This window comes from Netta rufina (genome assembly GCF_964035555.1).
Source record: "Netta rufina genome assembly, chromosome: 3".
Lineage (NCBI taxonomy): Eukaryota > Metazoa > Chordata > Aves > Anseriformes > Anatidae > Netta > Netta rufina.
The window spans coordinates 118895672-118922034 of NC_140125.1; the positions used below are offsets into that span (position 1 = coordinate 118895672).

General features: G+C 40.3%; 1 protein-coding gene across 1 annotated transcript; it reads left to right on the forward strand.

Annotated features, from left to right (window-relative positions):
- RP1L1 (RP1 like 1) lies at positions 1 to 26342 on the forward strand (the record flags this gene model as incomplete). The annotated part of the gene is made up of 4 exons (XM_084284500.1): positions 1 to 639; positions 17778 to 17943; positions 19915 to 24683; positions 25617 to 26342. 4 exons carry the CDS (start codon positions 1 to 3, stop codon positions 26340 to 26342), a joined length of 6300 nt encoding a protein of 2099 aa, XP_084140626.1.
- Between the last annotated feature and the right edge of the window lie 21 nt (positions 26343 to 26363).

Here is a 26363-nt window from a genome sequence, read left to right on the forward strand (position 1 = left end):
ATGACTCAGGTGCCTGCTGACTACCAGTCCACCACCAGCTCCTACAACTATGATCAGCCCCTTCCCTCCGTGGCTCGGACAAGCACTGTCACCCAGGTACCCCCGGCCAAAAAAATAACCTTCTTCAAGAGTGGGGATCCTCAGTTTGGGGGAGTGAAGATGGCCATCAACCAGCGAAGTTTCAAGAGCTTCAATGCACTCATGGATGACCTCTCTCATCGGGTCCCACTGCCATTTGGGGTACGGACCATCACCACCCCACGAGGAATACATTGCATTAGTGAGCTGGACCAGCTGGAGGATGGAGGATGCTACCTGTGCTCTGACAAGAAATACGTCAAGCCTATTAGCATAACTTCTGCTGGACACAGGCCAGGCCCTCCTCGAAATAGTCGTCCATCCAGTAGCTTGAGAAGAGCAGCTCAGGAGGGCAGGTTTGAAGATTATTCCACGCCTTTCACTCAGCATGGCCCCAGAATACCCAAGAAAATCACTCTTGTTAAGAACGGAGAAACCAGTTTTCGGCGCTCAATTATCTTGAACCGCAGAAATGCTAGGAGTTTCAAAACGCTCCTCGATGAGATTTCCGAGATCTTGCAATTCCCAGTGAAGAAACTCTACACTGCTGATGGGAAGAAGGCAAGTGTCTCTGGTTCCTGGTGCTGCTCAGTTAATCTAACAGGTGTTATCACTTCATCCTCTGTGATGCAAATCCTGTAGCTCTAAGGGCCAAAAATTTACCCACACAACCTTGACCCTTTGGACTTGTGTAATTAGTGTCACATTAGTTACTTCTTCATGAGTTATGTGTAGGGATGATGTAGAACAACCCTGTCAGCCATTCAAGAACTTCATATATTAGATACTTATTTGGGTTAATGGGAGACAACTTCTGACAGATGTACAGGAGCTTAATGTTTTGCAGCTGGGTATAAAACCCTAAATAAACCTCTAGTAATTGAGTTTCCCACCTTTTCCCAGGAAGCATGCCCCAACACCAACTCAAGTTTTCTGTACGTAACAACAGGAAATTCAGCAGAATAAGACAGCTCATAGGTTATGCCTCTTGGTTGCATAGTTCCTAATGAACAGGATCCTGTTATCATGTGAGATCCTCAGTATTATGAAAATGTAACTAATAAATGCATAAATGATTAATGTATGAGTGGGATCAGGAGACGCATTTTTTCGATGATTTGGTGAATGTGCTAATTGGGGTGGACTCATAGTAAATACAGGGCAGGTACAGCTCTGTTGTTCTGTTCCCGGAGGAATTTTGTGACAAACCTGAGATTCTCCTAAATTCTTCTTCATCTCTTTGTAATGTAGAGTAACCTGTGCTTCTTCTGAAGAGGTCTCATGTTAGCTTGACTCACCTTGCAGCCAAGCAGAGCAGTCACCCCACTCCTTGCCACATTTTCCACCTTTACAGTACAGTGTGCCACCTCTACAGTGGTAATGTGGTAATGGTAATGTTCTTCTGTGGTGTCACTTTCTGAACCCTACTGAAATGAACTTTCTGAATCCACTAAAATGATTTGGGTTAAAATGTCGCATTATTCCGGAAGGGAAAAATTGGAGGAACATTTTTAATGTGCATCATGTTGATTTGGCACAGGGACAGGACCTTAAGCTGGCAACATGTCATATCCCAATGCTTTCTGCTATGCCTACTACTTTGGGAAAGCTTTCATCAATTTATTTGAAAAGTGAAGTCCTAGAAATTTTGCTACATTCCACAGCTACAACTATAGTGCTATATATATAGTAATATATATATTACTAAAAAAAAAAATAAACGTGTCAGAGCAGCATCTCATCCATCTATTCTCCATTCTGCTAAATTCTTAACATCCTCCCTGGTTCTGAATTGGCCCAGAATAACAGTCTCCCAGATAATTCCCAGGAATGGTTTAAGAGTTAAGGCCTGGGATCACTAATTGTAGGAAGTTTGGATGTGGCCAGCCTGTGTTAAAGCTTCCAGACTGCTTAAGTTGGTCTGTGTGCTGAAGAACAGGGTCTGGCACTGCTTGCTTTACTACTATAAGTGAGAATTAAGGAAAAAAAAAGAAAAAAATAAGCAACAAAATCACCCTGCTACCAAGATTTGTTATAATCGATGGATAAGCATTCTATTTTGTCAGTGATTTCTCCAGTTTTCAAGATTTGGGCTTCTGTTCAGTCTGTATGAAGATAATTACCTTGCTCAGTGGTAGTAACTTTTTCTTCTTCAATTTTTAAGATTTTTCACCCATTTTTCTAAAGAAAAGTTTTGCCTCCTACTTCCTAGTGCAGTTTTAATATTCACCTTGTGATACTCAAGTGAATTTGCAAAAGTTTTCTCTCTAGTCGTTATAAATTCTCTTTCTCCTGGTCATTTTAAACAATAATATTTTAGCTAGGCTATATAATAAATACCCTCTCTGTAAACACACTATCTTCACTGTTATTCTACCTCCATCTTCACTGGAACCTAAAGACATGAAGTTATCTTCATTTTCACCTCTGCAGTGGTTTCCTGGTCATCCTGTATAAAGGTCTCTGTGTGTCTGGAACCTGATGTCGTTCCAGCATGCCAAGAGTCGACAAGGCATGGCTAGAATGATATAGGTCCTAACTGACCAGAAGTGGTCACTGTGGAGTATTTGATGCTGATGGGCACCTGCAATGCTGTGCATGATAAAATCTTCGCTGACAGTTTAGGTGACAATCTGTGTAGTTCTCTTCAGGAGACAATGGGTCAACAACTTTGTCACTTGTTTTGCATTCTTCTCATCCCCACTGCCATCTGGACCTTTGTTCATGGAAATGTCCCAAGCTGCACGTGAATGTCAATTGGAAAGACACCAGTGCTCTTTGTAGCAGTTAGATTATTTTCTCTGGTGTACCAAAGAGTTTAAGATTATCCTCTATGTAGTGATAAAGTACTTTTCAAGAATAAATCCCAGGGTTCCCCTAGAGACCTACCTGCACCAAATCCCCCCCGGTCAGCCCCTTCTCTTCTCCCCCAAATTTTTCATCTTGAGAAATGTAGGTGGGGTTCAAGCACCACCACCTAATCTAGCCACATTCCCATGAGATTTATTTTGCTAATATGAAAATTTTCATAACCTTCTTGTTGATACTCAAGAATTTCATTTTCAGTACCTTATTAATTTCATTTGCACCACTTTTATTCCTGTGCAGAATATCTCCACAATAGGTGACTATCAATGTTGTCAGCTAATTCATAGCTAGGAAATGTGACTTCTAGTATCTTTACTGGGAAAAGATACTACTTTTAAAGATACCATACTTTTAAAGTGTTGATGTCATTATTATTATTATTATTATTTATTTATTTATTTATTTATTTATTTTTGTCCATTCTTAATCACTTCTTGATTTTAACTGTTCTTTACTGTTTATTCAGCGGTCATGCCTGTTAGGACTTCTCAGAGCTTGTACCCTAGTCTTGGGTGCAAAGCATTTCAACCTACAAAAAAGTCACTTGGTCGTGGGTTTTTCAAATCTTTTCCTTTCATAGAGATTCTCTAAGCTGCTTCTGCTTTTCTGCTTTAGTTTGCTTGCCATGCCTCATCTTCAAGATCTCTGTTCCCTATGCTTGTGTCCCAGAGTTTTCATTACATATTAATGGCTTCTTTGAGAAGTGAAAATGGTGAATTTATCACACTTTTGGGATTTCCTGAAATGATCTCCCTTCCTTGATGCTTAAGATTAATTCCTACTATAAATGTTACCTTTATTGTTACCTTTATGCTTCTGTTTTTATTTTCAGTTAGTGTCAATGAAATCATGCCTCTATTGTTCCATGACCATTCAAAGATGTCTAGATGTTTCATATTTCTTGGGTAGTTCCTTATTTCTTCTACTATTTGCCCTTCAAATTATCTCTCTCTCTCTCTCTCTTTTTTTTTTTTTTTTTTTTAAATATGTATGCATGTATCTATGTGTTTTTCCTATGTAAATTGTTGCAAGCCTTATTGCAGAGACCACTATTTCCTGGAAAAGAGTAACATACAAGTTTCTTTCCCATGATATGACAGATGAGCTGAATAATAGAGAGATTTATTCCCTAGCGATGTATCTGGACTACTTCTTAATTCTGGCTTAGAATAATGTAATTCACAGCATTTAATAGGAGATTCACAGTGTCATTTTTGCTGCCACTTTTTCCTTAATCTCTTGAAAACTGAACGTATAAAAAGGAAAATCTTCTCTCCTGCAGAAGAATCAATTCCTTCTTCCATCAATGAAGGTGCTGTTCATAAACCTGCAAGTGTTGCCCCTTCAATCTGCTTTTGTTTTCTTCTACTACTATAACTCCAGATCTAAACTTCAATCTTAAAATAAGTTAAATCAACTCGGAAAGAAAATGTATGATTAACATATATTATCCCAGTGCTGCTGTTTTAATTTTTTTACCATCTTGTTGAGTAAACCCAGAACACTTCAAAATTACATATTTTGGTTTCCCATTATACATTTATGTGGGTATAAACTGAGAAACACAAGGAAGAATCTTGTTGTTATGTGTTCCTTTCATGCAATATTGATATGAAAAAGCAAAGAAGAAAGCATTTTCTTCCTTTTGTAGCCCACCTAGTCCACAAATGTTTACAGTAAAACTTTAAGTTGAATTCTGTCATAACTCACAGTGAAATATACCTTTCAGACAGCAAATCATTTTTTACATGAAGCCAATGAGCTGAATATTTATTTATTTTTTTCCATTGAACAAAAGGATTGAAGAAGGATTGGCTATGCAGAATCCTAATACACAGTATGGCTAAAGGTGTTGTAGCTTCAAAATCCATTGGAGGCCAGCAAAGATCTTACTTTTATGATCACATTTATTTTGCTGTTATTTTTTCCTATATTGCTTCAATTTGTTTGCTTATTTACCTCTCACATTTTCAAAATAGCACTTTATGGTCTTTATGGGAAAGGTCAGAATCTTTGCTTGTTGTTTCTTCTATGGCCTTGATTAAGGGGCCTGGATTGCTCTTAGGTCTGAGAGTCTCACATTGCTATGGATTCAGAATTAGCCTTTATAGTTATACAAAACTCAGGTCAGTAGAAATATTAATTGAAAGATGCTTATTCCAACTTTGGCATAATTCCAGAGTGGTTCTATTAGAATTTGCACATTTAAATTTTTACTCTATAAAATTATAAATAATAAATATTATAAAAATATATTTCTTTATAAAAATTTATAAAATTATAAAATCTAGTAAATTTTTACTCCTGAAACTTTGATTGAGGTGAAACCAACAGTAGACTGGATTTTGTGCCAGTATAAGGGGAAATACTCCTAAGCATCAATTGCTTTTAGTTTAGAAAAAAAAAAAAAAAAAAAAAAAAAAAGGAAGTTAAATTTTCAGCAAGTGTAAGTCCTTCCAGGTCAAGGTTCTAGTTGTTGGTTTCCAGGTGACTAACTCGATGAGCATTGCTCTTAGTACCCAAATAGAGAAATCTGTTGATTATGTTAACATCGATTTGCCATTAACTTGACAGTGAATCATCTGTGTGCAAGTAAGTTTGTGTACTAAAAAACAGATAGACTTGGATCTTTCATCTAAATCTGATCAGCTTATTAGGAGGTAATTGGCTCATTTTGTTAACTATAGAGGAAGATGAGAAGACTGTCTCAGATTAGTTGCATAAAATCAGGAGAAATTAACCCAGACCCAATTATTCATAAACTTGTTTTAAAGTACTATATATATTTAAATATTAGTAAGCACAAGACGTGGAACTCTACATCTAAAGATCTCTTTGATGATACTGTTGAAAATTTGTTGAAAATTGCATGGTCATTAGGAATTCTCTAAGTCAAGGGAAGCCAGCAACACGAAGGTGTTTCTAGTCCAAGATCTCATGATTTCTGCACTTACTTGAACCATTAGCCCATCCTTTTACTGGTTGTCTACTTAAAACAAAACCAAAAGAAATTCTTCCTTAAAATCCAATACTCTTTCTTGTATGTCATTTGAAACCACATTGTGTTATGGCAAATAGTCTACATAGTTTATGGCTACTGGTGGCAATTACCATGAGCTTCTCAAATGGGATTTATCAAACATCGGAAGAGTTTTCCAAGGGATGTGGCTAGTTTTGTGTTTGTTGGAGTCTAGCCAAGACTTAGATGCTGTTTTGTGTTTTTTTTTTTTCTTAGGCGCACTCAAGGCTGACCGTAAGTTATTATATTTGATGAGTGGAGTCTGTTATGCATAGAAGCAGAGCAGATAACCAGAAAGACCCTCTTTCTCTAAAAGAGAAAATATTGCAGAATGAGCTTCAAATACAATAATTCCTAGAGGGATCAGAGAATTACTGTGTGAGTTAATAAAGGGAACAATCATGACTGAAGGAATGAAGGAATGCTTCCCCAGGCACCACTACTTGGAGAATGTAAAGGGTTAGCTATTAGAAACTCCTTGGGGTAGGGACCCTCATTTTGCTTCTGTGTTTGTGTAGATTTTGGGATGAGAGACAAAAGGAGCTGTGTCAAGACCAACCACTCTGGATCAAATCAAGCCATCTTTGGGAGTGGCCAATTGGAGAAAGATAGAGTTGGAGAAAGGATAGAAGGGCACATATGAAGTGATTCTTTCCCCATCATATAATCCCAGCCTCCAGGAGTCTGTATATCCAGATCTTCATAAACTAGAAGTAACACTATGGGCTAGAGCTATTCCAGTAGATAGAATAGTCTCAGGGCACCTACTCTGGCCTTGAGACCAAACAGCACTATGTGACCATACCCATACAATGTATCTTCCAAAACATTCCCTTGTGCTAACTCCCAGATCTGCCCAGGAATTGCTTGAGAGAGTGCCAGTTTATCCAGGCTTTAAAGGCACCAAAGACCATTCTAGGAATTTGACAGTACAAGCAACTGTATTCCAGTGTTCTTCATCCAGAATTACTTCATTTAGTGGTAAAGATAGGACCTTTATTTTTAGTTGTTACTAGTAAAGGTATTGGCCTAACTATTATTACTAAATCATTCTTGATAATGACTGCATCTACAGTGACCTTAGGGTGCAAGGCCAGGAAACAGGCTTGTCTGACATATTTCCTGACTCAGATTTACACATCCATATAGCCATTTCTAGGATATCTGTAGACTGCCCGCAGGCATCCTCAAGGCCACTCACGTTTGGGCTGTCTACCAAGCTCATCTGTCTTAATGACAGGTGTCATCAAGACCCTGATGGAAAAGGGAAATAGGATACATGAAGGTAAATGATCTGGTTTAAAATGTGGTGCACATATAAACAATGATAGAAGAAAGGTGATAATTTCCTTTCTTGGGATAGTTAATTTTCTCATTGCATGTTGTCATATGCATCGTGATACTTGGTTTCATGCTGTCTTCAGGTATGAATAATTGCAACAAATTTCAGACCCTCATCTGGTACGAACCGTTGTTATCAAGTGAGCTGTACCAATTTCCACCCACCATGTGTGTGACTCATAGCCTAAAAACAAACCACAGGTTTCAGGTTCAATATTCTCTGATTCTGTGCCAAAACCACAATGACTCCAATGAGATTTACACAAGCGATCTGTAAACCTCATCAAAACTTTCCATGAACCTGATCCATAAGAAGACTCATATCCAGGTGTGTTTTATGAACCTTTGAGAGATGCCCTGAGATCATTTGGCCCCTTGCCTTACAAGATGTAGTTAAATGGACTCTGTGTGCTAGCCACTTTCTTATCTAACATATACCGAATCTAATACTTTCTTATCTAACATACACCAAATGCAAACGACTCCCTTAGCCTCAGGAGATTTTGTTCTTTCAATAATAATGTAGCAAAGTGTAATTACTTTCTAATTCTTTTGAATTTAATCCAGGGTGAAGACATTTCCAATAATATTATTGAGTATATGCAATAATATTTGTTAACATGATGCTTCTATTTATTCACTTACCTAGGGTACCAAGAATAGCAGAATTCCACCCTCTCCTGGAATAACTGTGAATTTTCTTTTAGTAATTTAAGTAGAAAACACTGTTTCTGGAAATACTTTTTTTGAAGTAAAAGCAACATTCTTTTATAGAGCTACCTAGTTTTCCAAATGACAATTTTTGAGCTTTTACCAGTAATGGAAAAAGAAAAGATACTATCTTTTGCATTTTCATTACTTTGCTTCTTCATTTGGGCCATGAGTAGAAAGTCCAAAGGATTCTGCTGCAACTCAGTTAGCAAGGTCTAGTTCCCTTTTGATGGCAACTTTATTCTGAGACAAATCTACCTAATACCAGGGAGCTACTTCTACTGTGTTACCAGCTTTACTATTTGTACAACAAACTTAGAAAATAGGGGAGTGAGACCCTGTTATCAATAAAGAAATCTCCTGTCCAATTAAAGCAGAGTTTCCAGACAGATGTTTTTCTCTATGCTCTGTGCTTCTCGAGACATACTATTATTGACCATCATAGGCTGTATCCTTGGCACCCAGTGAAGTACAAATACTTCATGTAAGAGATTCTCAGGATGGTAAGACCATGAACTGAAGCCAGAGGGATCTATGGGCTTGATACAGAAGCAGAAGGTTTGTATACATGGTCCCAGTGTGTCTATGTACTGCTAGTTGTAATGCACCTATGTTGTGCTCCTCTTCTTCCCCCCACAGCTTCCAGCTGGAGTAACTTTTCACCAACTGTGTAGGTATTCCCCATATAAAAAGAGCAAGCTCTGAGAACTTCTGTTCACAGGGAAAAGCTTAATCTCATGAACCATATCCTTCCCACTGACTCAGCTACCACAAGGTTAATCACAAGAACCAAATGCTTAGCATTTTTCAAGACTAGTCAATTTTTAGGCTAATCCTGCCCTCAGAGAGGATGAGGCCAGGCACTTGGGGTGGGGTTGATATTAGTCTGACTCATGAGTTCCAAACGTTGATGTTGGATGGACCAGATATAATGAATCCAGTGACAAAGAAGCAGGTGGCAAACTCACTCCAGGAAGGAATCACAACAATGTCCGAAGGTGGAAAATATCTGCAAGAGAAACTTTCTAAGAAGTACTTTCTTCTCTTTTACATCGAAATTTGCACCCTCAATGGCAATTTTGTGTCTGTTTCTCTAACTGATTCACAATCAGAAAATTCTCATTTTGAACTGATGGGATGACTGGGTGGGGAAAAGGCCATCAAAAGCTTTCATGTGAGCATGGTTGGTGTGGAGACCTCCCTGCCTCAATCCAGCACATGGTGGAAATCCTCAGAAAGACACCCACAGCCTTCATCAGAAACATTCTCATCTTCCACTGGGGAAGTAATCCTGGCACTACGATCCTAGCAGCCTATCCTCTGAAATGCACACAGCTGTAAAACAGTTTTCTTCCCACTGTAATCCTCTTCACTTGTTTCTTTAAAGCTTTTCTACTTTTTTTTTTTTTTTTAATGCCTTTTTTTCATCCTTTACTCTTCCTTCCTCTTTTTCTTTGCAGTGTTTCTCTTCTGCTGCTACCCAGACAGTTTCCATTAGCCACTGAACTCCTGATTGCAGTATTTCCCCTGGCCTGCTGAAGGATGTGTTTGTCCAAACTATGACCAGGGCCAAACTCAGAACATTTTCTTTATGCCTGTGCAAAGTGCCACATGCAGGAAAAAGGCATCTTTAAGTCCTCAAGGAAAAGCTGACAGCAGTATATTAGGTAAACATGATCTTTGCCTGTGGTTGACAGAGAAAGTAGTGAAGTGCATTATTACCTTATCTTTCACATATTTTACTTGGCTGTTTGAACGCTTCATGGCCTGATTTCCAGATCACAACTCCCAGAGCTATCACTTTTCATGAAGTTTTACACAGTGGTCAAAACAGAAAACTGGACAGCTCATAGGAAAATGTTTCTTCAGCTCATCTCTGAACAGTTGTAGTAGACTGATGCTTAGAGAAGTGTTGGTATGACCAATCATCTAATATTGCTGCATTTCAGCATCTGAAATAACGGACAGGCTCCTATTCCCATGATATAATTATCAAATAGGTGTAGCAGCATTTGATATGCTTAGCAAATTATCTGCTATTTCTGGGACACTGGCATCTGTCCTGCTTCCTGCATATAGATTTTATGACCCTAGGTTTGATACAGCCTGTAGGAAATCATATGAATTTTGGTGTGCCATGGTAGAAAAATGGATGCTCTGTAGTTTCTTCTGGACTAGTCATGTGGGTGCTACGGTTTGTAAGGTATTAGATCCATTTCTATACTCCAGTTCCCCATTTTAAGTTCAATATTAGCTCTTGCTCTGCTTTTCTTCTCATGTGATGGGAGAGACTTCTGGCTGCTCATCAAGTCCACACCCATGCCATGTCCACAAGGCCCACCAGCCTTTCCACAGGTGGCAAACGGGGCGTTCCATTGCAGCAGGGTGTGTAAGGGGTTGCCCATGCTGATGTTAGAGAAAGCAAGGTCAATTAATGCTCTTTCTTGTACCTTCCACCTTCTTTTCTTCTGCTAATTTGCTAATATGTATGTGGGCATGGAGTGGCAACACCCCATTACTCACATTCTGACCAACAGATTAGCATAGCTTTAAAAAACCACTCCCCAGAAGAACCACTCTCTAATTCCTTCAGTGCAAAATTGGCAAACGAGTTCTTCAAATTAACAAAATACATGTACATGATTTATTACTGCAAAACTGAGATACCCCAGTTCAGAGCCCGTACCCCCTATATTAAATAGAGTGCAACTACAAAACGATAATGCTATTTGCACCCCAAAGGGTTTGTAAATCTGAATGAAACCCAAAAAGCAACAGATGAAAGAGATCAAGGAAATGAGGGAATGAGTCAGCAAGATAGGCAATGAACTCAGCCCGTTAGCCTTTTCTTGGACACGTCTGTTACAAGCTTTTCTTGTTTCTCCCTCACATCTCTGCACTCCCTTGAAAGGTGGATCAGTTTATGGACTTGTGATCTCAACCATGCCTTGCATTATTTCCCTGTTCTGTCTTTCTCTCCCTGATTCTTTCAAATGTCTTTGGTTGGCTGGCAGCCAGCAGAGGGAAAGCAAAGGGTACCTCCTACATTTTACCTTCATCAGGAACTGGTGTTTTTATTCAGCTTCTGAGATGAGTACAGCTTCCACAGGGCCTTTCCTCCCTGGGAAGAGCCAGGGCACACCATGTTCTCTAAAATAAGCAAAAGATTATTTATTTTAGAGATGTTATGCCAGTCTTTCTTCTGTTTTACATATTGATGGTTGTTATATTATTAATTGTGTTGCAGTAGCACCTAGAGGTCCTTGCTGAGATCACAGCCCCTTTGTGCTCAGTACTGTACAGTAACATCTATGGAGACAGTCCATTCACCAACTGACCAAACCCAGGCTGAGCAAAAAGATGTAATTCAGAAGAGATGAGGTCTTTTTGTTTCTACTTCACGCAGGGTCACCTTCCCAATGGGGCTCAGAGTAATTAAATTCTAGTCATTTTTAAAAAATATTTTATTTTATTTTATTTGTTTATTTTTGTTTTGTTTTTAAACAACACAATAGGTGATACATATATGACATACCTCATAGTGAAAGGAAGTTCTTGTGCTATAGTATAATGAAGCACACAAGAAAACAAAAGTTTTATTGCTTTGTAAAATCATAGTTACATTGTCAGAAGTACAAAGACTTCATTGAAAACTAAGGACATTGCCAACATTTCCTTGGAAGAGTCTGTGCAGATTTAAAGCACAGCTATTTTTTTATATTTTCACATGACAACACCTGATGTTTAAAGATACCACAGAGTTTTGGGGCCTGAAGTTGACTGATATGAACAAAGATTGTTCAACAGAGATAAGTATTGGCAACAAATTTTCTGCTTCCTGGTCCAGAACTTCACTCACGGCCTCCATAATTCTCTTTGATCTTGGTCCATGTAGAGGTCAATATGTTTGTCCCAATTGGTTCCAGTGGTATTTGGATCAGGCCTTACAGTAGAACCAAGAGACATCATTTCATTTTCAGGAGTTATGCAATAAAACTTAAGAGGGAGTCTATTTCAGCCCACTGAGAGTAAACTGCTAGAGACTGTTCCCTGTAAATTTTGTTTAGTGGCTTTTGTGTCTGAATTTCAAGTGCCTCTAACTGTGAGCAAGCCTTCCCACAACCTCATATGATAGGGTAATTACTTTAAGGGAACTCAGAGGAGGGCTTGAATGGAGCCTGAGCAGGGCACTGAGAGATCCAAAGGAACTCTTTCCTAACCCCTCACAGATATTTATCATAAGCCATTCATTTTCTTGTATTTCATTCCTGACTGTTCATTTATTATAGACTAGAATATTCTTGTAGCTACCATGTTTTTGGATTGAGCTTGCACATGAAGACAATTTTCTACCCATCTCCATATAAATGTGTTAGATGTGTCCTGCTTGGGCTTCAGGTGGTAGTCTCGTGGGGCACAGGTCTGATACTTATCTTGTACACATCTTAGATAACCAGCAACATCACAAATTGCTCTAGGCATCTACATTTAGACAAGTGCACTGAGATTTTTGCCTTTTTCTCTAGTCGGTAAGAGACAGGCATGTCTAATGGGGGATGCATCACCTGTATCAGGTGGCTTTCCTGGGGTAAAACAACCAGTCCCCTAGAAATATTGACTGCTCTCCACCAAATATGCAAGAAACCTAAATTGTAAAAGATGACCTTTACAAGCAAGTATAATGAATTAATGGAAAAAATAGGCAGGGCATTCCCTTCTCCAACACAGTTCTTTCAGGTGACCAGATTTTGAGTGTTTGTGGTCAGCTGTTTTAGTTTGTAAGGGCTATGCTGAACTGAGATCCAATACTGTTTATTGTAGTATGGTATCCTGCCATGGGTACTCAAGAATCTTGATTTGACAGCCTGAGGGAAGTGGGAAATCTGTTTACCAGAAGGATTTCCTTACAGGCCCCTGCTCAGAAAAGGAAACGGTGTTTCTGAGCAAGCAAAGAAAATTTTAATGCTGGAAAATCTCTGTGCAGGCCAATCAGTAACCACCATTTTATTTCTCTGGGGCATTTTCTAATATTTTTCCCTCTTTCTCCTCTGTTAAAATAAAATGACAAATACTTGAGGTTTTATTAGGTGACTACTTTAGAACAAAACATATCCCACCCTAATAACATTTATTTTTCCCTGCTGGTTGTGACCACTAAGGCAAATAAGAACCTCTTACTTTCTTGAGTCCCTCTACATTAATCTTCAGTCTGGTGACTTTATGAAAACAACAGCCACCTCTTCAATGATAAATCACAGAATCACAGTATTACTGAAGTGATATAGGATCTCTAGAGATCTTCTCCAACCCCTAATTCTAAATCACAGCTAGGACAGGTTGCTCATAGCCGTGTCTGGTTGGGTTTTGAATATCTGGAAGATAGCAACTCCCCAGCACATCTGAGCAACCTGTTGCAGTGTTTGACCACCCTCACAATTATTATTTTTTTCTTATGCTTAAATGGAATTTCCTGTATAAATAAATAAATTAGCCACTTCAATAAAGGTTGGACAACAGCTTTTAATGTCCTGGGTTTTAACCTGTTGTAATGAAGATAAAGAGCATTTTAAAACCTTTTAATTTTTACTGCAGGGATCGTCTCTGTACTTCACCCCACATCTATAATTTTTAACTTGACATATTTTACTACTGATTTTCCTTACACTGAGATTATACTACACATGATAATATATAGCTGAAGTTAATAATAACTGTATTCCTAAAATAGAAATTAACAGGAGCAACTCACTGAAATAATAAGACTTTCAACAAGAAGCACAAGGCTGGGAGCCTGGAGACCAGTATTCAATATTCAGCTCAGATCACTCTTCCTTTTCAATGGCCATTTTTGAGTTTGTCTTCGTTCAGATGTCTATATCTGTCCTAGTCATTGCAAGCTGTTCCTATACCAAAGGAGAAAGAGGCATCTCCAGAGGATGATTTTTCTTACACTAAGAGAGATGTCCAATGCACAGTTCGAGAATTAGCCTCTCTACATGGACTATACAGCCTTGATTGAGTAGCACCTAGGCACCTAACATTTATATGTCAAAAATGTGAGGAAAAGTCTGTTATCTTCCTGTCCTCCATTTTCAACCTTTATAGAAGGATACATCTTCCTTCACAGGCATCCTTCACAGCTTATCTGCAGGAGGTGATGGTAATATCTTCCCATGTTAGAAGCTGCTTATAAAAAGCACTGTACAAAGCCTAGGATCCAGAACAGGTCATATTAGGGTAAGAGAATTCCTGAGAGTTAGCCTAGGATCGTGCTCAGGGAGGCACATCTCAGCCTTGGGCAGCAGCATCCCATAAACTGGAATGTGCACTGTCTTCTCTGCAAAACCATTCCTCCCTCTTATCCATCCTGAACAGTGGTTCATCATCAGATTATTCTTCCATAATTTAATTTAATCAGATCTAGTATTTCATTTCTTTCTCTAGGGATCACATGTTTCTGAAATATGAATAGCTACTGTGTCTGCTTTTAGCCACAGAGTTATTGCCAAATCCTGTAATCCTATCCCTCAAACTATTTTACCAATTTTCCCTTTGAAATTCTGTTTTTCCCCAACCAGCATGAAAATCAATGACAAAAAAGTGCATGGAAAATACAGCCTCAAAGAGTTGCAATAACTCTTAATCCAGTGGTTGTCACATCCAAGCAGAAGAACAGCATCACTTCTCCTTTGAGATAGCAAAAGAAAGCTCCTAGTTTCCGTGTTGTTTCCTGTTGTAAGCAGGGTGATGCAGTCTCCAGCACAGCCAGTGGTTGAAATGGGGCTGCTGTTTCTCTCAGCACATTCAGTAGCAAACAGTAGGCATGAGCCTACAAGATCAGAATCTGATCCCTTCACGTTAGAAATAATTCCCGTGAATGCATTCAAGAGAGTTAAGGTGGAGAAGCAATGAATGGACCTCATCCCAGGAGACACTGAGAGAGCTGCAAGTCACTATAAAGGGCCAAGAGGGTTAGCACTAGTAAAAGATGTCCTGCTGACTGCCCTGAAGACATCTGGCCTCTGTTAGTCCGGGCAGTGACCTGTTATTAGGATATGATTCATAACAGCAACGAGGGTAAGGTCTTTTGCTGAGCAAATCAAGAGGAACTCTAATTCAAACCCCACAGCACTCAACTTCCCTGGCAGAATGGATGTTGCATTAAACCAGATCAATGTGAGAAGAATGAGATTTATTTAACCATTATAAAATATTCATATGTAGTTACAACTATTTAAATCATTTTAACAACAAAGCATTGGAAAGTACTGATTTTCCAAACTTAGGTGAATTTCTGCAATCATTAATTCAAAGAGATTAAGCTTGCAAGATAGTAAGAAGAAGAAGGAGGTCTATTTTACAGGCATAAATGCTGCTAAAGAGCTGATGATGCCAGAAACACTGCATGACAGGCCCTTTATTCAAAATTACACAACACAAGTATATTCCATATGAAAGGACTTGGTTTGTGCAATAAACATAAAGTTCAATAATTCAGCTGGCTCAGCTCCATTGATTGCTGAAGTTGTGTCATTAGCACCATCTATTTTCTGCACATAGACTGTAATGGTGATGAGTGTAACTGAAGCATCTGCACAGTACCAGGTGAGGAAATGACCTGGGCCAAAAGTAGCTTTCACTGAAAAATGTCATTTACAATTACAATTTATTTCCTGAATCTAGTGAGGCTTTAAAGACAGTTTGTTTAACATCAGGATCAAAAGGGATTTCATTTCTCATTATTTTCCTTCTCTCCCTCTTTTTTTTTCTCTCTTGCTCCCTCTTCCCTCCATTTTTCTCTACTTGTATGAGGACACATTGAAAGATCTAACTAATGGAATAAATAAGAAAACAGAAAAGAAAGGTGTCCTGGTTTCAGTTAGAACAGAATAAGTAAAGTAAGCAAGTAAAGAAGGAAAATAAATATACAGGCAGCAAGAGCCTACTCAAAATATTGTCATTTATTAGATTATAGACTTTCTATAAATGTTTTGAGTTAGCTAGAAAGTGTTCCTTTGGGGCAAAATTGGATTTATTGACAAATGACAAGCAATAGACATAAATTGAGCTTTGTGGGTAATTTTTTTTTTTTTGTTTGCTTCATGATACTAATAATGTAGATTCGGAAGTTTTGTTGCTTTGCATACAGTGGTGTTGGTTTTTACAGCCCCAAATACAATGGGCCTCAGGTTGCAAGTGTTGTTATAGTGCAAACAGTAATTAAAAAATAATGGGAGAATGATGGGATTACAGTGTATTCCCACAGAAAAAAAAAAAAAAAAAAAAAAAAAAAAAAAAAGATGCTATATACTTTACTGTAAGAAAATTTACTAGATATATTCAACAGGATCTTCAGTGTAATTCTCCATGTCTTGCTTGTTCTTTCACCCTTTGCTCATGCATCCATTCTCTTATTTGCATAACATCCAACTCTATTATCCTAGTATCTCTCAAAGCCCTACTCGTACTAACAAATCTCAAGAAACCTCAGAAGCATTTCACAAACTAAGGGCTTGAGCTCTGAAGGGGGCCTGATTCTGCATTCCTTGGCAACAGAAAAAGTTATGGGATGCTTTTCTTCATGCTTCAGTGTGCCAAGCATGTGTGACAATTGCGGAATTGTCATCAGAATACCTCTGGGATTTGTTCTCTTCCATACTCAGTCGCTAGTTAAAGAGCTGATGATTTGATGCAGCCAGGTCAGGGTGCATCTTAAGGGTGAAGGAGTGCTCAGCCCACCACCAGCACTAGCTCACATCTCGGTAGCCCATTACATAGTCAATTCTTATTGAATGTCCCCATACGCTCCAGAGACGTGCTCCTGCTGTAGCAGTCAGAGGAGGAAGAGACATCCTAGCATGGCTATAAGACCCCTGACAGAACAGTGGCCAAATGTTAGCCACTGAAGCCCTCTCAGACAGCGAGAGCCCTCTCAACCCTGGTAAGTAGCCATCAGGTGTTTTATTTGACAGCTCAGATTCAATCTTACTGCACAAATAAAAAGTCCTGCTACTTTACATCCTATGTAAATATTGTGCTTGGTAAAAGTGACTTTCCAGCTGCAGATGCCAAAAAATACATCATGCATAATCCAGCCACAGGTCATGAGGTGGAGATGATGAGGCAGTCTGTAAGCCTGTGTCCTTACGGAGGAATGAGTCCTTAACAGTGATGTCCCATGCTGAGGAAGTATCCCACACTGTCCATCACAGAGGCAATGCTCAAGGTACTGTCTGAGATCATAGTTGAGGTAGTACTAGGAAAAATCACATTTCTAAACTTCTGAGCAGTGGAAAGGAGAAAACGATCAATCTGGTATGCAGCATTTGCTAGGTGGTAATTACTGTTCTGTGCAGGACTTAGAAGAATTAGAGTGTATAATTCTCTATAGGAGAACTTGAGAAGCCACCAATTCCACCCCCTTCCTCAATGCCGTATTTATCATGCTTAATTCTTTCCCAGAAGAGGTAAAACTTCCAATAAATGAGATATCCCCTCCCTTAGTCAACCTCTCCCGCTTCTTCCCTATCTTGTGAGATATAATTAAAACATAACAGAGCTTCTCCTTCAATGGAAGAACAATGCAAGGGAGCCTTCCTTTGACAATCTCTGAGAGACTCCAAAGTTCTCTACTATTTGTAACATCTCCAGAAACAGGTTTATTTGAAGTGGCATCTAAACGTCAATTGATTCCAGATCTAGAAGGTAAAATGTAGGTCTACTCTGTCACCTCATGGTGATCTTTCTCCTTTCTTTCCAGATCGACAGCATGCAGGCTCTGCTTCACTGCCCCAACGTGCTGGTGTGCGTCGGCCGGGAGCCATTTAAACCTGTGTCGATGGAGAATTTGAGGAAACACTCGGTGGAGAAGCTGCCCGACCTGGCTCCCCATTCCAACAGCAACAATGTCAATGAAAACAATGAAAGTAAGGAAAACTCTGGGGCACATTACGCAGTCATCCCCAGGCCTGTGTCCCACCACATGGAGATTACAGGCACCTATTGTACTGACCCAATGTGCAGACCTCATGTGCACTGCCTCGTTTGCAAAATGTACTTCCCTCTCTCTGCCTCCCAGGCATTTCCATCCTCCCCTTCTTTTTCTCTGGTTTCCTTCTAGGATTTCCTCCCTACACCCTCCAGTCTTTCTTTTACATGCTCCCCGTGTCTGGCTGACTTCCCTTCCTCTTTCATATCTCTGTGTCTCCTTTTCCTTCCAGAACTCCCTCCTTTCCTGTGTCTGCCTCTGAGACTCCCCAAACCCTTGAGATTTCCCACGAATCTTCTGTCTCCTTGTCTGTCAGTCAGATAACACTAGGACTTCTGCACTGGAACCAGCGGATGCCCTGTATTTGTCAGCAGGAGACTTGGTTTCTCAGACTCTCTTATACTTTCTTTAAATGACATATAACTTTTAAGGGTGTGAAGGTCATTTCAAACACCAGAGAACTAACAGCTACCTGCAGCATAGCTCTTTGGAAACAAAACATGTTTTTATGGAAAGATGATGTTCAAGGAGGAGTATGCAATGCATTATTCCGGATGATATTTCTTATACGTCTTATATGAGTTATCTAAGATTTTGCAGATAGTTATCCCAGCCACCCTCAGTAGTCCATGAAGAGAAACTGCCCATCTCTAGAGGGCACTTCGTCTCACCTCTATTAGGGATTTGTTTTAGGATGAAATAAAGTGTGCCCTGAGGTGGCCATTCCTCTCCCCATTGTCAATAGCAGGGGCCTGGAATGCATTCACTTGTTCATTGACTACTAATTGTAGAAACTTAAAGACAGAGACCTCCAACACTCACTCTCTGAGTCATAAAAAATGGAGAGAACAGTGAGAACAAACTGAAGCTCTTTGTCCATCAGAGGACTGAAAAAACATGCCAGTTCAAATGCATGAAGATGGATAGTCAGTAGCTATTTCATGTGTTTTTGATCTTGATCGGTGTACTCCTTGTTACATACTTCCTTCCTAAAATGCCCTCCATTCAGCTCCATATCCACATGCCCACAGAGGGATAGATGCCTTACTTGTATATACAAGTAAGCTCTGAACAAAATAATGGACATATTAGGAACATGATAAATCCATGTCTTGCTAGAAAGCATGATAGCAATGTGCTCTGCCTGTACTGAAGGGTCTAGCACCTCAGTAAATCTGTGCAGATCACAGCATCAGGCCACAGAAATGTGCTTTGGATTAAAATTCTTAAAATTCCCTCGCTATCACATTATGACTACAACTTTTTCTAATTACCACCAACTTATACTTCCATTTGCCTTTTATGTTTTAATAAGTATTAAAATTATTCATAGTGGCACATCCCTATATGTACTGAGTGTGGCTCTGTTCTACATGGCCATACCTATGTTTCCTGGCATGTGAGTGGAGAAGTGGCTGATGCAGAATAAATGTATGACACTTGACTGCTGGTTAAAGAAGAGGGTCACTTCTCCAAGTATGTTCCCCAACTTGAATAAGAATTAAAACATGCACAGTAAAATACGAAAATATTTGCAATGTGATTAATAGGGTAGCTCTGAGACTGCATTGCTCTATTTGATGTTTTTATTTGTTTGTTTTTTCTTACTGGCATGTATTGCAACAAAAACATGTTTGTATTCCAATTTAGATTAAAAAATATGAAGTTAAGATTTAGAAGCTTTTGCTACAGACTATTAATTCCAAACTATTCTATTTTATTCTAACTTAACATTTATGACCATCACCATGTCAAAGACAAATTTTCAAATGATGTAAACTGGCATAGCTTTAATAGACTAATATCAATATTTACTAATTTGAGGATTCAATCTATGTATTTTATGTCATCCTTATATGAATTAACATTTCTTTTCATCTCTCTTTTCTTGACTTATTTCAAACTCCAGTGAACTTTGGACTGAAAGCCAAAAAAAGCATCATCCATCCACGATCAGCATCAAGCAATAGGTCAATGAGATTTTCTTTATCATCAGAAAAGTCATATCCAAATGGTCTCGCTGCCTCACCAGATACTGGCGCGCCTTTCTCAAACAATTGTTCGCATCCAAAACCTGGAGAGCTGGTCCATTCCTTGGTCAATGATGACATAGAGAAGCGGGTACATGTAAACAAGGATGGTAGCCTGTCCGTTGAGATGAAAGTCCGCTTCCGCTTGCTAAATGATGAGACTTTGCAATGGTCCACCCAAATCAGAAAGTCAAATTTGATGAACCAGATGCCTTGCGAAGAGTCAGGTGTAGAGGACAGTGGAGTAGACCCTATACAGAAAATGAACCCAGAAGCCAGCTCGGAGGCAGATGATTCATTATACCCCTGTGATGTTGATTCTTACATGTCAAAACTTGAGGAATCTGAATGTGATGAGGCTCATTGTCATAGCTGTGGCAAGAAACACCAGGACTATGACATTTGGAAAAACCCCATGCACACTTCCCAGAGGGAGGAGCCCAGTGTACGGAGCACCTGGCACACACGGTCATCATGCTCCAGCACATCTTCCCGGAGGAGAGTAATCCACAAAAAAAAGGCTTCTGTGGATAGTCTCCACACCACATCCAGTGAAGAATTCTCTGAGCACATTGTGCAAGAGTCCTCATCCTACTCAGAGACTATAGAGAACAGAGTGGCGTATCGATCTATTAGAAAGTGTACTTGTAGAAGTGATTTGTCTACAGGTGCTTCCAATGGAGAAGACCAGCAAGAATACACCCGGACAAGCACAAGCAATAGTCAGAGGCCTTCATCTGTGGGCTTGGTGTCACATTCAAGCTGTGAAAATAACCTGGATACTCAAGAAGCCCCTGAAGACTATGAGGCCAGTAAAACCAACTCACAAAAGGATGATGAAAATTGTTTTGAAGTTTCCTCTGTGAAGTGCTTAAAGCATGATGCAGAGGAGGTTGAAAGCAGCAGAGCTGGGAGTGTCATATCAAAGTCATCTCTGCAGTCCAGACAGAGCAAGAATATATGTGAGGAAACAAGCAGTGTGGGTAGGACCGTGTCCTCCTCCAGCCTTCAGAAGGCAAATCAAGAAGATAACGCTATGTGCTCCACTCCTGCCAACAGTGTGCACAGCAGGTCTACTAACTGTAGCACACCAAGAGCAAAGAGTGAACAGGATGTCCGCTCAGAAGACAATGCAGTGATCTCCTCCTTCTCCAGTGAGTCCTGCCCTAAGAAAGAAGCTGAGGAGGTTGAACAAGAAGAAAATGAAATCAATGAAGTCAGCTCAGTTTCAACAAAAACAAAGTGCAGCCAATCAGTTAGAGATGAGAGCAGTGAAGGTGAACAATGCTCTACACGAGGAACCCCCCGTTCCATAGTTAGTGACAGGAACAGCAGGAAAAGTGATAGTGATGAGATCATTCAGTGCAATGCCTCTTGCTCTTCCAGGGGGTCCAGGAAGAGCAAACACAGCCATCTCCATTTGGATGCACGGTCTGAAATGTCTGTGTCTTCATTTGAATCCACTCAGAATAAAAAGAATTCTCTACATGCAGAAGATCTAAGATCATGCAGTAGGGTATCTAATTACTCCAAAAGCTCATGTGAAATCAGGAAAAAATCTATTGCAGACCCCATGTCTCATAATTCAGGGTCTTTTCACTCAAATATTTCATCTACTAGTGAAGCAGAGGCAATTGCTGTTGTTACTGAGGATAAAAGCTCAAAAAGTACCACCAAGGGGTACAGTGAATCCTCAAAAGGCTCAAAGAAGAAAAGCCATGGGGAAGAAAGTAGCAAGCCATCATCTCTCTGCTCAAGTATTTCAAGCCCTAATGGAAAAGCTGGAGAGGGTCATTACAAGATGAATTCAGATGCCCCTTCTTCAAGACATGGAAGTATAAGTGAGAGTGTATGTTCAAAAGGTGACCACTCAGCTGAGACTGGGATTAGGAATGGAAATCCTACAAGTGTCAGTTCAAGAATCTCTTCAAAGTCAGAAGAAAAAGACAAATGCTTGTTGACACAGATATCCCAGGAAAGTGATGACAGATGTTCACAATCAAACATATCTCAGTCTTCAAAATCGAGGCAGATTAAAACCAGAAATCTTCATGTGAAGACATCAAATTCCAGCAGAGTTTCACTGTCAGAGACTGTGTCAATATGCAGTATGCATTGTCCTGCCCCACCAAAAGGCAAGCCAAACAGCAAAAAAATACGATCAGCCATCCTGAAGAACTCCTCCATTAGCAGCATAGGCACTGAGTCAGTGCTTACCACAGGAAGACAACAGAAAGAAATTGTAGATTCCTCCAAACCAACTTCTTTTGGATCTAAATCAGTTGCAACTGAGGCAAACGATCAGAAGAATAAAGAGCTTGATGATTCTTGTAATGGAAAAGTGGAGGAAGTACTAGAAGACACAGGAATGCAGGAGGAATGGAGTGATTTAATGCCATCTATTTTGCCAAACACATCTCCAGAAGAAGTTGTGCAAGAATGGCTAAGTAAAATCCCTGCAGAAACATTGCTTATGAAATACGAAATGGAGGATGGTGCAGAAGAAGAATGCGTAGAAGCAGCCACTGAGGTGTCGTACTGTACAAATGCAGAGGAAATCTCAGAGGATGAAAAAGCTGAAAAAAAGAATGCAGAGGAAGCTGAAAATGAGGCAGCGGATGAAGTGGAGAAAGAGACAGCAGAAGTCACAGCTGTTGAAGGGACTGAAGAGTGTGTGAATCAGGAACAAATTGCCGAGACGTTGTCTGAAGCTGCCAAGGCTGACCAAGCAGAATGCAGCCGGTCAGTTACATCCAGCCAAAACAACAGAAGAGACCTGCCAGTCTCTGTCCAGACTTCTGTCCAGATCATGAAGGCCTTGCTCAGCTCAAAGCATGAAGCAAAATTTGACCGATCAAACAGCTTGCCCGAAGTGTCCCCCACCATGGGGAGAAAGCTGAGTAATTCTGCCAACATCTTGATTACTTGTCTTGCCAGTCTCCAACTCCTTGATGAAGAGTCAGAAGATCCATCAAATAAATCAAAATGTTTAAATAAGCCAAGGTATATGGAGCTGTTAAATATTTTTCAAGCCCTGTGGTTTGGACGCACAGCTGAAAAAAGTGGTCCAAGCTCAGGCCTAGAGGCAAGCGCGCTGGAAAAGACAGCTTGTGGGTTTAAAGCCCCCAAATCTGTAGATGATGACTTCACTCCCATGTCCTCCTCTGGGGTAGATGTTAGCAGTGGTTCCGGTGGCTCAGGAGAAGAGAGTACAGCTGGTGCCAGGGACTGCAATTTATTGGCACAGAAATTCATTGGATTAAAATCAGATGGGCAAGTGGAAAATGTAGAGACTGCCACTGAACAGATGGAGGCCGAGGAGCAGAGTAAACAGGAAGAGCATTCATCCCGACCTTCAACAGCCTGCTCAAAATCAAAAGGTGAGAAAAAAGCTCGATCTACTAGAGAGGACTCTGTAACTCATGAGGCAGAAGAGAATAAGGAGGATCAGTGCAGTAACTGTGAAAACGGTCAGGAGGAAAGGGGAGAAAATGAAAACGAGGAAAAAATCAAATTACTTGAAAATGGAGAACAAGAAGTTCTTGTTGAAGAAGTTGAAGCTGTAAATGAAGCACTCCCAAAAGAAAATATTGAAGAGGCAGCTGATCAGCTAGCCACTAACATTGGTGCAAATGTCAGTGATGCTGACTGTGGGAGAAAACTGAAAGATGATTTGGACGATCACCTTGGAAAGGAGTCTGTAAAGGATCTGGAGCCCAAGGTCAATACGGCCACCAGTGTGGGCACATCCCTTGCCCAGCAGAACTCAGTAGATCCAGACCCAATCTGGGTCCTGAGACTACTGAAAAAAATTGAAAAGGAGTTCATGGCTCACTATGTCAATGCTATGAATGAGTTCAAAGTCAGGTGGAACCTGCAGGACAACCAGCAGATGGATGAAATGATACTGGAGCTGAAGGAGGAAGTGAGCAAAAGGATACAAAAAAGCATAGAGAAGGAGCTGAAGAAGATCAAAAGCAGAGCTGGGGCCAAGATGCCAAGACCTCCAGATGAACCACTCAGGCGTGAATCAACACTTCAAACTGAGCAAAGGAGACGACGATTGCAGACTATGCATAAAAAATCACTCTTTAGTGACAAAAATGGAACCCAGAGTAGGCTAGCTGACACATCAGACTTATCATTTGATGCAGATGAAGATACGGTATTTAGTGCAGCTTTTGAGGCCAGTATTAGTGAACAACCAAGTGAGGAGGAATACTGCCCGTGTGACACTTGTGTGAGGAAAAAAATGGCTTCCAAGCCCACAAAAACCCCAGTGGTGGCTAGCAATGCCCCAGTCATGAAAGCATTTGATTTACAGCAGATCCTGAGGGGGAAGAAAAATGATCCTGAGGAAGCCCGTGTCTCAGAAGCAGCCCAGGAGAACAAAGCACTTCCCAGCAGTTATGTGGAGAAAGCAGCAGAAAACACCAATCCAGATGAGGAGAATGATGAGGGTGAACTTCAGTTAGGTGAAACAGAAGTGGAAGGTAATGAAGAAAAGGAGGCGGTGTTAAATGAAGAGGATGGCTCAACATTGAATGAAGATGTAGAAGAGCCAAAATCAGAGAGTCAAAACTGTGAGATGGAGGATGAGGTTAAGGATGAAGAAACCAATGAAGAAGAAAAGGGAGAAACAGAAGAAGTGAGGGAAGAAGTGAAAGAGGAGGAAGATGAAGAGGAAGAAAAAGAGGAAGAGAAAGAAAAAGAGGAGGAGGAAGAAAAGGAGAAAGAGAAAGAAAAAGAGGAAGAGGAAGAAAATGAAGAAGTAATGAGGGCAGAAGAAGAAGAAACAAAAGAGCAGACAGAGGGAGAAACAAAAGAGGAAGAAGAAGATGAGGAAGTAAAAGAGGAAGTAGAGGAAGAAACAAAGGAGGAAGTGGAAGTAAAAGAGGAAGACATGAAGGAGGAGGAAGAAACAAAAGAGGAGGAGGAGGAAGGGAAGGAAGAGGAAGAAACAAAAGAAGAGAAGGAGGAAGAGGAAGAAAAGGAGGAGGAGGAAGAGGAAGGGGAGGAGGGGGAAGTAGGGAAGGAAGAGGAAGAAACAAAAGAGGAGGAGGAAGAGGAGGAAGGGAAGGAGAATGAAGTAGAAACAAAGGAGGAGGAGAAAGAGGAGGAGGAAGAGGAGGAAGAGGAGAAAGAGGAGGAAGAGGAGAAAGAAGCGAAGGAGGGGGAAGAAACAAAGGAGGAGGAAGAGGAGGAAGTAAAGGATGAGGAGGAAACCAAAGAGGAGGAGGAAGAAGAAGTGAAGGAGGAAGAGGAAGAAAAGAATGAGGAAGCAGAAGACATGAAGGAGGAGGAAGAAGAAAACAAAAAGGAAGAAGAGGAAGAAGTAACCAATGAGGAAGCAAAAGAAGAGGAGGAAGAAGCAAGAGAGGAGCAGGAAGAAGCAGAAGAAGATGAGGAGGAAGCAAAACAGGAGGAGGAGGAAGTGGAAGAAGAAGAAAGCACAAAAGAAGAGGATGAAGAAGCAAAAGAGGAAACAGAGGGAGAAAAAGATGAAGAAGAAACAAAGGAAGAAGAGAAGGAAGCAAATGGGGAAGAGGAAGAAGAAGAAGAAATGCAAAATGAAATGCAGGAATCTGAAGAAGAGTCCAAAGCTGAAGATGAAACTGACAACGAAGCTGAAGAAACACAGGAGGCAGAGGGTGAGGACATTGGGGCTGATGATGAGGAGGAGACATCTGAATGTAGAGGAGATGCTGATTGCATGACTGATGACAATCCTGAAGGAAATGCTGCAGAAGGAAATGAAGAAGCTGAGCAGGATGAGGCTGAGGTGGTGGAAGATGCAAATTTGAAGTCAGAAGATGAGGCGTGCTCAGCTGAGGGAGAAAACAGTGAAGATGATGACAAATATGAGGAAAATGATGAGAAACGCGAAGAGAATGGCAACAGCAAGTCTTCTGAGAGAGCCAGAGGCAAGAAAACCAGCAAAAAGCTGAAGACTCTGAGCAAAGCAGTCGTCTTTTTCCGTTTTTCTTCTGTGGGAAAGTTCTCACAGCAATCCCAGAAGGGGTCCGATGATGAAAGTGAAGAGGAATGCAAAGATACGAAATCCATGAGCAACCACCCCAATGGAGAGGTTCAAAGTGATGAGAGCAGCAAACCTTCAAAGATGTATCCTGATAGCGAGGATGAAGAAGAGGACAAAGCATCTTCATGCACTGATCCTTTGGGAGATGAGAAACAGGCAGATGCTGAAGGTGCAGATCCAAAGGAGGATGAACATACTGATGAGGTGCAGGCTGTTAAAAAGAAAGAAGACTCTGATGAGATCGACCAGGATGACTTGGACTTCTAAAACTGCTTATCAAAAACTGCT